The sequence below is a fragment of the Pezoporus occidentalis genome, unplaced genomic scaffold (genome assembly GCF_034315485.1).
Source record: "Pezoporus occidentalis ecotype Australia unplaced genomic scaffold, CSIRO_AGI_Poc_V1 ctg140, whole genome shotgun sequence".
Lineage (NCBI taxonomy): Eukaryota > Metazoa > Chordata > Aves > Psittaciformes > Psittacidae > Pezoporus > Pezoporus occidentalis.
The window spans coordinates 1188751-1202004 of NW_026913210.1; the positions used below are offsets into that span (position 1 = coordinate 1188751).

At 43.0% G+C, this 13254-nt stretch overlaps 1 protein-coding gene across 16 annotated transcripts in view; it reads right to left on the minus strand.

The window, feature by feature from the left end:
- Positions 1-930: 930 nt before the first annotated feature.
- The window catches only part of NRG1 (neuregulin 1), a 458245-nt gene continuing 445921 nt past the window's right edge, over positions 931-13254 (minus strand). For 15 of the 16 annotated variants that reach the window (XM_062609798.1, XM_062609799.1, XM_062609792.1 and 12 more), the window contains 4 exons: positions 12925-13051; positions 11370-11500; positions 10645-10848; positions 931-6546 (listed from right to left, as the gene is read on the minus strand). In XM_062609798.1, coding sequence (XP_062465782.1) covers positions 5895-6546; positions 10645-10848; positions 11370-11500; positions 12925-13051 — 1114 coding nt within the window. In that variant the 3' untranslated portion in view covers positions 931-5894. The remainder of the gene's footprint in view (positions 6547-10644; positions 10849-11369; positions 11501-12924; positions 13052-13254) is intronic. The other variant, XM_062609787.1, reaches the window with a different exon arrangement.

Here is a 13254-nt window from a genome sequence, read left to right on the forward strand (position 1 = left end):
CCACCAGGTCTTCACTCTCTGTGTTGAAATGGCAGGGGAGAAGGTGACAGAAAACCCACGCTTATCCCTCCTTCCTTTTTTCCTCCCTTCCTCCTTCTCTCTCTCCATCCCTCCATTCCTGCATCCCTGCATCCCTGCATTTTTTATCCTTCCATCCCTCCATAGCTCCATTCTCCATCCTTCCTTGGTTTGTCATCTCATTCATTATCTGTATGTAGATGGGAAGAATCTGACCTACATATCATGTTTCCACCAGACCCAGGAACAAATGGGTGTGAAACACATTAAGGATACTTTCCCTTCATTCCTCCCTCATTTGCTCACTCCTGGCTTTCCTCTTCTTTTACACATTAGTATATTGTATATATTATAATGTAAGGACAGCCAGATGAGATATTTGCCATGCCCTCTCTCCAAGAGTGGCAAATAGGTGGAAAAGGTTAAGAGTAGGGCAAGTATACACGATATTTCCATGTTATACAACCTCCACACCTGATGTGGTTTCCATGGACTGAAGAATTCTCATTAGATTCTGTCTAAGAAGTGGCCTCTGCTTGAACCTATGGAAACTTTTACAATTCACAAGCTCTTGCAGCAAGTAGGTCTTCAAGTTCACTACACCTCACATGAAGAGCCACATGTTTCTGAATATGGTGCCCAGTGGTTTTGACTGAGAACTCAGTTTTTTATGTTGGAAGCCAGTCCTTTCCTACCCTCTACAAGATAATTATGTGTCCATAGACCTTTGTGATATCACCCCTCAGCTGTCCTTTCTTCCAGGCAAACAAGACCCAACTTAGTGACCCATGTTGTTCTCCAAGCCCTCTCCAATTATGCTTTTTTCAGTTTGAGACAAGAAGACCAGGACCACTCATTGTATTTGAGATCTGCACAAATCATGAATTTATACAGTGGCATGGTGATGTCATCTAATAATTCCTAGTATCTGATTTGCTTTATTGATTGTAAATGAGCAGTGAGGTGACATTTTTGTGGTACAGGCTCTCACAGCCTCAAGACTGTGTCATTTCTGTGTCCCCCCTTTCCCCTCCACTTTGAGTAGTAATAGTCAGGGTAAAGGTAATAATTCTAATTTAAGAAACTAAGAATGTTGTACCTGCCAGGGACCTCCACAGGGATGAGAAAACTCAGGGAACAGTGGCCCACAAAGACAGAACAGGATCTTTACAACAACATTGGGATCCAGGAGGATGGTGGCTAGTGACCTGACTCAGCCGGCTGAGCAGCTGGGCTGGTAGAACACATAAACAATTTAATCCAGCACCTCTTTTACTGAAAATGAATAACAAAACCTTAATAAATCAACAATTACTTATTGCTGTATTTGGGATAATAAATTCTTTAGTTTATCAGTAGCTTGTGGCTTCCATAGCATGTTCTTTGAACAGTTTGCCTTTCAGTTACATCCCCTTTCTCTCCTGAACAATAAATTAGCATTCATTTTTCTTTTAAAGGAAAAGAGGGGAAAAAGAGGATATATTACAATTTTTTTTTTCAAAGCAAAAAGAAAAATGCAACATATTTTTGACATATATCTTAAAATAATATGAGGATAACTTTCTCCGCGTGTTAGATGCCTATGCATAAATAATAAAGTACGTTATGTTATTTACAGTGTTACACAATAAACTAAGAGAGTCTCATTTAACACACAATTCATAAAGACAGTAAGTGATGAAAATATCCAATATGTACAAGATGTATTTACAATAGGGTAAAGGATTACAAATGATGATAATTGACCATGTTCTTTGTCTGCCCTTCTCTGCAGCATTTCATAGGTGCTTTTTTTGTTTCTTACTAGAAGTAAGTCCCAGCTGATGTCAAGTAGCCACACTGCAGGGCCAGGAAGTACTCAACAGACTGAGAAGTGTGTCCTTTGAGGGGACACAAATTTACTATCCTGGATGCTCAGGAACTTGCAATGTGCGTGAGAAGCAGGGAGATGCAGTGGTGTTGTTTTGGAGGACTGGAAAGAGAAGGAGCTTTCCTGTTTCCCTGATAAAGGCAGTGATTGATCTCTTAAATCTATGGGGTCTTGGGGATGGCTCAAGTGAGAAGGGAATAGCTGGGCCAAGAGGAGGGAGTAGTTTTTTCTTGGTTACATGAGTACCTCTGAGGAGCTGTGATGATTTGCACCAGCTGAATAGGCAGGCTGTACCAGGTAGTGCACAACATATTCCAGCTATACACCCTGAAAGAAACCTTTTATTCTGGAATAATTCTTGCATATAAACACATAAGCAAGAAAAACCCACAGCTCAAGTTAAATGGAAAGAAATCAGGACAATCTGAACAACTCTACCACCACTGGAATATTTCCCCCCCTCTTCAATGTCTCCTTCAAAATATCTCCTTGCCGAGACTTTCAGACAGAAGTTGGCAAGGGTTACACAGGGGTAATGGCTCAGGGGTGTTGGGACTGCCTAGCTCAGAGGTCTGGGTAATAAAGCAAATACCCCCAAAAGGGGAGCTGGCCCTTCCTGTAGGCACTTGTTGGCTCTGTTCCATGCTGCTGCATCTTCCAGCCCCTTGTCAAGCAGGAGCTGACTGCAGCCTGCCAGCTGAACCTCTGGCCATGTAGACTCGCTAACTCTGGGATGTGGACTTGACTGACACAGAGCACCCTCACAGTATGCTAAAAGCAAGTCCAGAGGTGAGGGGCAGCATCCTGCTTCTACTTCTGTAAATGCCAGGCCAGGGCAACTCCCATAATTCACTGTTGCATGAATTGTGCTGTAAGGCTGGGCTCTCCCCAAAGACCTAAGGGCTTAGGCAGCCATATCCCCAATTGTATTTTCTTGTTCTTAGGTCCATGTGAAGTCCCCAGCCTAATTTCATGCTTATCTGATATCTGATAACACACTAGTATATGTACTGGGGAGAAGGAGCAAGGACTGCATGCCATTTTGACTTTGAGGCACTGCAACACACAAGAGGTGTAACATTTTTCTCTAGACCTACAAGGAATCTCACATGTACAACTCCCAAGCATGCAATTGCTCCTTCATTTTATACTGGCCCTCCATAATAATGGTGTCAGTAGTCAAATAATTTACTCCATTTCAAGACAAGTTCCCTTTCCATCCTGATTAATCTGTCTGGGCTATCACAGACACTTTAATGAGAGCTGGCCTTATGGGTTATCTATACTGGAGAAGATTACAAAAGACCTGTGTTACAGTCTCTGTTCTGCCACTAAAATGGGTGATTTTGGGGCAAAGCTCTTGTTCCTCCACCATCTTTTTCCTGTCTTGTCTGTCCTGTAAGATCATTGCAGTGCCTGAGACCTTACTTAAAGGACAGATTTTTCAAGTGCGTCTCTGGAAACTCAGCAGTGCAAATCCTTTGAAAACTTGTCTGCATCCGGAAAGCCCACCTGGCCCTCTGTACTACTAAATTGCTGGGGACGTGGATGTTCTGCTGCATGGGATTGAAGATATCCATGACTAAAGGGATGAAAATGACTGTGTGGTATCTAGAATTTGTGGAGAGCTTTTGTCTGCAAAGGCAAAGTGTGTTTAAGTACATGCCAGCTAGGGAAAAAAATGACAAAGGGGACTTAAATCCAGACTGTATGTATTTGATAAACTTCGCCATCTCCTGTAGACTTCTCAAGTAAGTGGTTGTGGTATTTCAGCCACCATGTAGCCCAAGGCTGTGCTAGTTTCCCAGCCTTTTGCTTTTATCACCAACATCCTAGTGTACAACTTTGTCATTATGTTCTTCCTATACCAAGGGTTTTTTGTTCTCTTTCTTCTGAATCAGGTGGTCAGACAGACTCACCCATTACTAATGTAATGTGGTTTATTCATACAGTGAGCGACTCACTGATTTTCATCATCCTGATAAACAGCTCCATTTACTAGACTTTGCTTCTAGGTCTCAAATCAGTAGGTCACCTTGTTAAGCAAAACTCTTAAGCGCATGCTTAACTTTATGCATGCACTGGATACATCAACGGGAGCCTAACACATGCTGAAGATAACTTTTGCTGGGATTAGCATAAGCATATGCTTGAACAATTTACTGAGTTGGGACTTAAATTCCTCAGGTTTACATCTCACAAAATTTTCTTGACTTATTTCTCTTCATTTAACTGGGACCAGGATGTGGCCCAAAGGATGAGTGTAGTTTGGCTGAAATTCTTTTTCTCTTGACATGTCTCTTATTTAGAGTCCAGTAATACCTGTAAAACATATGTTCTCATTTTCAGAATCCCCGGAGTCTAGGAAAAACAGTTGTTTTCCACATCAGTCCTGAGTCTATGCTGTGCCAACTGAACACACAACAAAAATCAAAAGAAGACAGGAGGCAGAGTGACCCTGACTAAACTGATAGGAATTCACTGCAAAAGAGGCCATTTGCTTCTGAACGAATGCAACCACTCCAGCACTGACAGCATCTTTGTTCATTACTAGTCAAAGACTTCAAGACCATCACTGGCTATGTAAACACTTACATGAACTAGCCACACACACTACAGCTGTAACCTACATAGTGTGTTTGCCTTCATAAATAGGCTTTCCATCAGCCTTGCCTCTCTCACCCCAAATAATGGAGCCAATAAAGGTGAGTAGAAATTAAGTTCATGCTTCTGCTATGTCCTTCCTACTTGCCTGTACCCTTTACTATTCAGCAAATCATTTCTTCCCTGAAAGTCATTTCTCTGTCCAAAAGTAACCCTTACTCCAGCAGAAACTCTAACAAGGTATTGCTAGAAGCTTGTCAGGGCTCAATCTGAGAAGAAAGGAGAGATAATTAAGGGGAAATAAAAAGATAAATCTCCTATTAGAAATCAACATTAAAAAAAGAGGTGAAAACTGATTGCACTTTTATTAGTGGCATTTGTTTTCCAGCTAAATCTCTTCCTTGCTTGGTTACAGATAACTGCTATTATATTTGCCCCATTAACTTAAACTAATATTTTTTCTTTTTTTTTTTTCTTTTTTTTTCCTTTTTTTTTTTTAATAGAGTATTGGGTTCAAAGCCTCAGCTAACCTAAGCCTGTTTTCTAAGGGATAACTAGAACAATTAATATCTGGAAAATAATGAAATGGCAGCTCCTAGTGATTACAAGCTGACCTCTGATTAATAATATATTTGGTTTAAAATCACAGTATTACTTTCTTTCTATAAGTAACATTATTTAATGCAGGTTGGCGCTTGTTTTTTTTTTTTTTTTCTGTTATCCTGCTGTAATTAATAGTAGCATGCTGTTGGATCTACTATTGTTCCAGTGCTCAAAGAAGCAAACCTTTTGGCTGGCAGAGAGCAGACAAAACTCATCTCATATACGGAAAGCAAATAAAACTTCTTATAGAAGAAAATATATTTTTTTGTTCTTTTTCTCAGCTTTTTTTTCTGTTTTTTTTTCTTCTTTTTTTTTTCTTTTTTTCTCCCACGTGTGCGTGTGTTTTTCTGGTGGAGTGGGTAAGGTGGTAGTGCCATCACAGGGCTTTTTGATCTGGGGATTCTACAGCAAGCAACCAGAGGGACTTCTGCGACTCTTGCAAATCATACATCCAGTCATTATAATGCAGTGCACAAAAAAGCCAGGACAACTGAGGGCTAGAAGGTTTTGCAAAATACTATTGGACAGCCATCATTGTAACTGTACAAAACTTGCTCTTAACATAACATAACATAAAGGCACCATTGATATCTTCCCCATTTTTGAAATACTGTAAAAAATTGCTACATATGGCACATAACACATTTGTACATAGGTATATTTAATTTATAAAAGTTTTTTTCCCTCTCCTGTTTTCTATCAGCGGAATTGCTAAAATAAAATAAATTGTTTAATTTAAAGGTGGAATACTTCATTATATAAAATAAAGTTTTACATGTGAATCTATGTGGTTTATGTTTTATACAGCAATAGGGTCTTGGTTAGCTATCACACTGGACAACCTTGTTTGCAACTCTTCTGGTGTGGAGAAGTGGTTCGCCGGGTTAGTCCTGCTTTCAGCCATCCGGTAGGCAGCAGTCGGCTCCAGACTGGTCACCACGGCGTTCGGTATGCTCAGGAATGGTGTATCCTCGCCTATTCTTTCATCTTCGGTTTCAGTCTCGGAGCTGCTGCTGTCAGAGCTTGTGTCGGAGTCTGCTTCCACCCTGCTGGAAATATGGCCATTTGGCTTTGTTCTTTTGATCCTTCGGCTGTTGGTGAGTTTCTTTGGAGGCTCCTGTCCTGGCTCATACTCCTGTGTGGTCTCGTATTCCTCATCTTCCACTATCTGCAGAGGACTTGGTGGCAGGCTGTTGCTCTCATGAGCAGCGTTGTGGTGGAAGGAGTTGAACTGCTGAAAATGTTGGTCATACTTCTCATGTAGCTGCAGTGGGGTCACCAGGAGCAGTGGTCGCTCCTCTTCTATGAAGGGACTCACTGCCACTGAAGGGATGGAGACGGTCAAGCTGGAAGCCGGTGGTGACATTTTGGAGGGGCGTGACTTGGGAGAAGTTGGAGTGTGGAATTCGATGGGTGACATGCGAGCTGGTGTGGTCATAGCTGAGACATACCTGAAGAAAAGAGATGGGGAAAGGTTGCAAGCATGGGAGTGGTGGTGGCATGTGAACACTGCTGCTCCCATGGTCTGGGAAGGAAAAGGCAGGGTTCCTTTAAGATCCCCAGCATCCTCACACAGGGGTACCAGGGAAACCTTCCTGTTGCTATTAATCCTATAAAACTGATGACTTCTGGGACTGTAGGCTCCTTTGAGAGCAGGAGGAGCAAAGCAAAACCCCAGGTCTGTTTGCCTCAGAAGAGCCATGGAGATGCTATAAATTATTTGCCAGAAAAATTTCCTGGAATGAATCCAGGAGTAGGATTCAGAGACTGGGGGGCTGCCAGAAACAAAATGCATTTGCAAGTATTTTCTCAAAAGGAAAACGGCTGCAGCACTTCTGGCAGGATTTGACCAGAACCTAGGGTGCACACAAACAGAAAAGAGGAGAGAAAGGAAGAGAACTGAGGGACAGCCCTCCTGCGGCTTCACCCGCTCCTGGCAACAAGACTGTCTCAGGCTAAGGAGAGGAGTAAAGTCTAGGCAAAATCTATAGCCAGATTCTGCTGATTTTAATTACTAGGGATAGTTGGAGTAGGATCTGCAGCACTGTCCCAGCAGCTTTGTGCTGCTGCACTCCTTAAATGCTAGCTGCCCTGGCTGGTAGGTCTATCTGCAAAGGAACATGGAGGGCTCTCATGTGGCAACAACTGCAGACAGAGAGGACAGTCTGGCCTATTGTTCATGACTGCTCTGGAAAATTTGCTCCTCTTCCTTCATTGTTTCTGTGGGAGGGGTAGTGTTCAAAGCTGGGTTCTGAAAACAAAGCTTAGGTGCCAGTACAGAGCTTGTCCAAAGGGACGAGGACAAAAAAATGCAAGACTCTCATCTGGTTTGAATCAGCAGAGCTCCATGAAATGCTATGAGGCCTTGTGGATTCACGCCAGATGACGATCTGCCTGAAATCTCTCAATCAAAAGCACACTGCCCAGCATGACATTTTGTATAGTTTAGCTTTGCTTTTATTCTTATCCTAAGTTCACCTGCCTGAATTTCATCTGTGTCCAAATTTCAAGGCTTTATAAGCTCCATCTCCTACACAGGCCCACTGAGACAAGTTATATGGCTTTGATTGATAGTTATTTAGTTTTTCATCAGTGACTTATTTATCAGAGCCTGAAATTACAAAAATGAATCTAAATCCAACTTTCTTATCCAATCTATTACTTAGTTGCACATATTACATTTGATGAAAACTGAGTTATTGGATAAAAGAGAAACAGGGACGAATCCTGAACTACAGTGTAGTAGACTAAATTGGTTTCAGTTGATGCACACTGATTTACATCAACTGAAGAGCAGGAGAAACTGGAGTTATGCACGGGAATTAAGTTGGTTGCTAGTGAGAGCAGAGAGCAATTAATATGTCAGTGCATTGGAGGAATGATGTCATTCTGTATTTTCCTTCCATGAGTGAGCTTATCATCCCTTTCACATTTTTAGGCACTGTCTGAAAAACTGAGGCCTCCCTGCTTCCCCAGCTGATGCAGTGTGGGATGTACATCTTCTTGTCACACAGGATTTTAGCTATACTCATTCAGTTAATGCACTAAGTTAGTTAAATGTGTCCAGTAACTGCATAGTTCCACCAGTGTCAAGTTAATCATACTGTGGTGTGGGGGGTCCTTGCTCAGAAACTAGGACCCTACACTCACATATTTCTGGTGTATTCCCCCACACCATAATGGAGCAGTGTAACAAGCTGTTGTCCACAAGCTGAGGCACAGAAGTGAAACACATGCAGCTGTAGCCCATCCAGAAAGGAAGGTTAAAAGGTCATAGATTTATCCAGCTTCATGGCCAACACGAGGTAAACCATGCTGGCTCAGCAAAAGGGGATCAGAGCATATCCATGGCTAGCCAACAAACATTACCTAGTTGAATGCTGCCAACTTCATCATACAGTTCAGCCTTTCATGCAGAGAATGGTGGTTTTTGATCTTTCCTGTAAAATGGCTAAGGACTTTCTAAAATGTAGGTACTTGGGGTCTCTGCTTATCTAAAGAGGTGTCAGAGCATAGGATCCAACAATAGGACAGGGTAATGCAAAGGAACACCTTGTAATATCTCTTCTATTTTATTTCAAAATTGTGAAGTTGCTGGAGGACTGGGGGGAGAAGGGAGCACAACTTTGGTATACCAACTCACAGCCCAACATTTATTAGATTCAGGAAGTAACTTGTCGGCTCTTACATTCCTTTATGTTTCAGAATGATTTTTAGTTGCAAATAACTCCAGTTTTCCCCCTTATATACACACACGTACATGCAATCCATCTCAGAAATAACCTGCTATGTATTTCCTGCTTGATAGAAATAGATGAGGCATAATTTAATGCCCAGGAAATTATCTTCTGCACTCCAAATTCATGGTCATTTCATGCACATTTCAGGCTAGGACATCAATGACTAGTGAATTATCACAGAAATGTTGCTGCTCTTCACCGGTAGCATAATCTTCAAGTAACATTATCATTGATGAAATGCCTCCTTTCTTCTTATCAAAATGGAAAGGCATATGCTTCTTTTCCCATCCTGAAGTCTAAACAGCTCATATCAGAATGACCCTCTGACTGTCCTAGGCAATGCAGAAAGACAGCGTGAATGATCTTCACTTCTCACACACAGATACCCAAATATACTAAGCTGCAATACTCACTGTCAGTGGCGTGTGGCCACAAATCCTGTACAGTTCCCAGGTGGGACACAATGCGGTATTTACTGTTATAGGTCCTGATCCGGCAAAGCACTTAAGCACATGCTGAGAGCTCTACCCGTGTGAGTAATCTTGCTGACTTCAATGGGGCTACTTGCATGATTTAAAGTTAATCTTGTTGAAGTGCTCTACTGGACTGGGGCCACGGCTGTTTGTATCATGTGAGCCACATATCTTGAAATTAAATTCCACAATAAATAACAGGTAACTTTGTTACAAGGAGAGAGCTAGCTTACTGTCCTTAGTGGTCGTACAGGCCTTACTCAGAGAGCCCTCAGCCATGGTGACTTATGCAGCTGCAAAGCAGTTGTCTGAGTAGCAGCAGAGGGAGTACCACAGAAATGGCTTTTGCTGTACTTGCACATTATTTCTTCTGGAAACATAATTTGTCTCCTACATAACTTGGTCTCCCTGGGGATATTGCCCGGATGCATTTTTGACATCATGGACATCCCACGAGATCAAATCCTTTGTGATTTCACAGTGCTCAGAGAATTGGTCCAATAACCCTTTGTTTTCCTTTTCTTCTGCCTCTGATTGATGGGGAAAACCCCCCATTTTTGAATGTCTTGTTTCTTCTCAGTTTCTTCTTTTACTACTCTGGGGCCATCTTGTACACTTGAGACAAAATCCTAGCCCAAAGCTGAGAAGAATTTTTCAGTAAAACTTTTCTTGAGACTGATGCACTTCAAGTCAGACCATAGGTACTGATGAACCAGCCTTTTCAGATCAAAAAATTACTTTGTTGGAAAATTCCTGGCCTGTTTAATTTCTAACTGCCCTGATTTAATAACAACCTGGGCTTTCCTGGCTTGCACTTTGCTTTGTGTGCTTTTATTTACTAAAGGGTCAAGGGGAATTTTTGAGGGAGATAACAGGTATAGCAGCTGGAATCCCCCAGAAAGTAGGTGGTGACAGAATTCCCATACTGCTTAGGTGTCCTTAATGCTCTTCTCCTATGGATCAATACATTGCTTTCTCCCCACTTCTTGTGTTTCACAAAATCTCGCAGTTTTCTGACTTGCTTCTTCTGAGAAACTGTTTATTAAGCAAAGATCCGTTTCTACTTTATAATGGAAATTTCTGCCAAATGACTTCAGTGGAGCTTTTCCAAATGTGAACTGCTGGCTGTTAGGAGTAAACCCAGCAAAAGCAAGAAGGGAAGAAATGTTTTCGGTAGACTTTAAATGACTAACAAGATCTCCACCTTTACGAATGAGAAGGTACATGCCCTACATGAACAGCTTCACTGCTGGGTTTCCTTTTATGCTCCCAAGCTTTGCAACCATCTGGGAACATCGACCTTGCCAGTGGAAAGCAATGAAGCGGTGTCTCCTACCTTTCACTGTGAGGAGAGTCTCGGTAGGAGTCAGGCGTCTCTCTCGCATGCCGGAGGAAGCTGTTTCCTTCCCGTGGCCCGCCAATGCCACTGAGGCGGCCCCGGGGTCCCAATGGGCTGGCATGCCTACTGTTCTCCATGGATGAGCTGACGAGCACAGAGTGGCTTTCAGAGAGGATGCTTTCGGTGTGGCCATTGCTCCAGCTGGAGAGCACCAACCAGGAAAGGAGAAGAAGGGAAGGGAGCGTGAGAGGTGTTTCGGTGGCAAATTCAGATAAACTAAAGTTTAAGCAGGGCAAGGAAAGGGCTCTGTTGGGATGTGCAGCATAACCTTTAGGTTGGTAACCAGGACTGCAGAGCTTTATGAATTGTACAAATCCATATGCATAAACACGATTTTGCACATGTGGGTAAAAGAAGAAGGAAGGAGGGCTTTCATTTGACAAATTGCATACGCTAAAATTCACTGTATCAGTATTGGAATGCCATTCAGTCAATAAAACTCTGTAAATTCATGGAGAGGTAATTAGTTAGGTGACATGACATCAAATATTGTTAGTCTCAGAATGAAAACACTGTAAAGGGAGCACAGATTTTTCTGTGTGGTTGTTTTGTTTTGTTCTGTTTTGTTTTGGTTTGTTATTTTTTCCCCCCAACATCTTTTCTGTTTTGCAATAGGAACAGGTCAGATATTACAAGTGCTGTTTGCCTTCCCCCTTCAGTACCTGTGGCTGGATGTCTGGGTGACTGTCACGGAGTGATGTGCTGTTGAGGTGTAGTGGCTCGTAGAAAATGAGGTCTCTGTTTCTCGCTCAATGACTTGCTCACTGGAGATTACATTTTTTGAAACGTACTGCTGAAAAAAACCCAAACAAACCTCAGGTTTACAAACTGTAATTCACAGCACATTTGCAGACATAATTTCCAATCCCTCCCCCAGAAGTCACAGTTTTTCACCCGTGCCAAAGCAGAAACTTTGTCACTTAAATACAGGCAGAAACCACACTGACACATTTGAGCACATTCATGCACACCTCTGCATACACGCTTCATCTAAACCCAGAGTAGGAGGAAATAAATGAAATCAGGAAAGGTCTGCATCCCAGCCTGGCTATAAACAACATATGTGTTTAGCAAAGGAATTAGAAGTCCTTGTGGATAAAGACCTTTACAATCAGACACAACAAACATACTCTTCCCTGATGGAGAAGACAGCAGCAGTCAGCATTAGCAGTTGTTCATTGCAGGATAAGAATCTTTGCAGGAAAATACAATTTCCAATGTCCATGGATGCAGCACCATGACAGACCCATTCTCATCAGGGGATGACCTGCAGAAAGGGCCAAAGCCTCCTGAAATGGAGCTGGAGGTGTGCAGTGCCCAGCCAGTACTGTCGCTGGTAGGACTCCATTTTCATCAGTGGGGAATCCTCATTTTCCCTCTGTTAATAATCTGACTATAGATTTAGGTCTTTTGAAGGGAAATATTGGAAGCCCAGCTCTTCTGAAAAGGTATCTTGGTCTTAACCAAAGTCAGTCGGAGTGCTGCCACTGACTCAGCAGAGCCAGGGCTCATCCCTGCAATATCATGAATGTGTACAGTGATGAAGTGAAGCACAAGAGTAGAGTGGCAGGAAGCCTTCATTCCCTCTAGGCACCAGCCTTCCCTGGGAAAAGAAGGAGAGGAGGCAGCAGCTACAGGTGGCATGAGCCCTGGCCTCTAAGGCCAAGGGGCTTGCCTAACAGTTTAGTTGAAGAAAAGCTCTCTGCTGTGCTCTGATAAATGGGTGAGGAATGCTGGTGGAGTAACTGCCCCAGCCCCATCTCCCCAGCCTCTGCTACTGCCCAGGTGAAATCTTCATTCAGACTTTTACCCCTGAAAGCATAATGTCACATTCCTGATGCGAGGGGGCTGTTCCTGCTCACCAACCATCAGGCCAAGGAAGAACAAGACACGTGTGTTTGAAGAAATCGATCTCTGCAGCACTTAGCCCTGCTGTAGCGAGGTTAGTATTTTTTTCTGAGGCGTTTTACTTGCTTTTGGTGTCCTAGATCTACAGGCACAGCTGCAGCACTGCAGCATGCCCCAGGAAACTGGCCACCTGCAGAAATGTGTCTCATTTTACTGAGCATTTTTTGCAAAATCCCCAATTGCTTCTGAATGGAGAAAGCCAAGAGAATTCAGCCACCAGCCTGCAGCAGGTAGAAGTTTAAAGGCTGCTGGGTGAGCTTTGCTGTGTACCCTGGCAGCCTAGGTTGGAGGGCGGGCAGTAAAACCTACGTTCACTAGCTGGACATTATCTGGTGGAGGGTTGGGGCGGTGTGGCCCGTTGGCCATGCTCGTCACATTGTTCCTTTCGGAGCGCAGGCTCTGCCGAAGGCGGTCATGCAACTTTTTCCTCTGCTTCCTGTACACAAAACACGGAAATGATTTTAATAGGCAAAGGGAAAGCAGCTGCACCTTTCAGCATGTAGATGATGACGATAATAATATAACATCACTGTTTTTGCCAGCACTTTCCCCACCGCTGCGAGATCTCCGAGTCAGGTTTGAGACCGCAGGCCTAATTGCAGCTGGAGCTGTGGGGACCTGCAGAGGGGAAGGATGTGT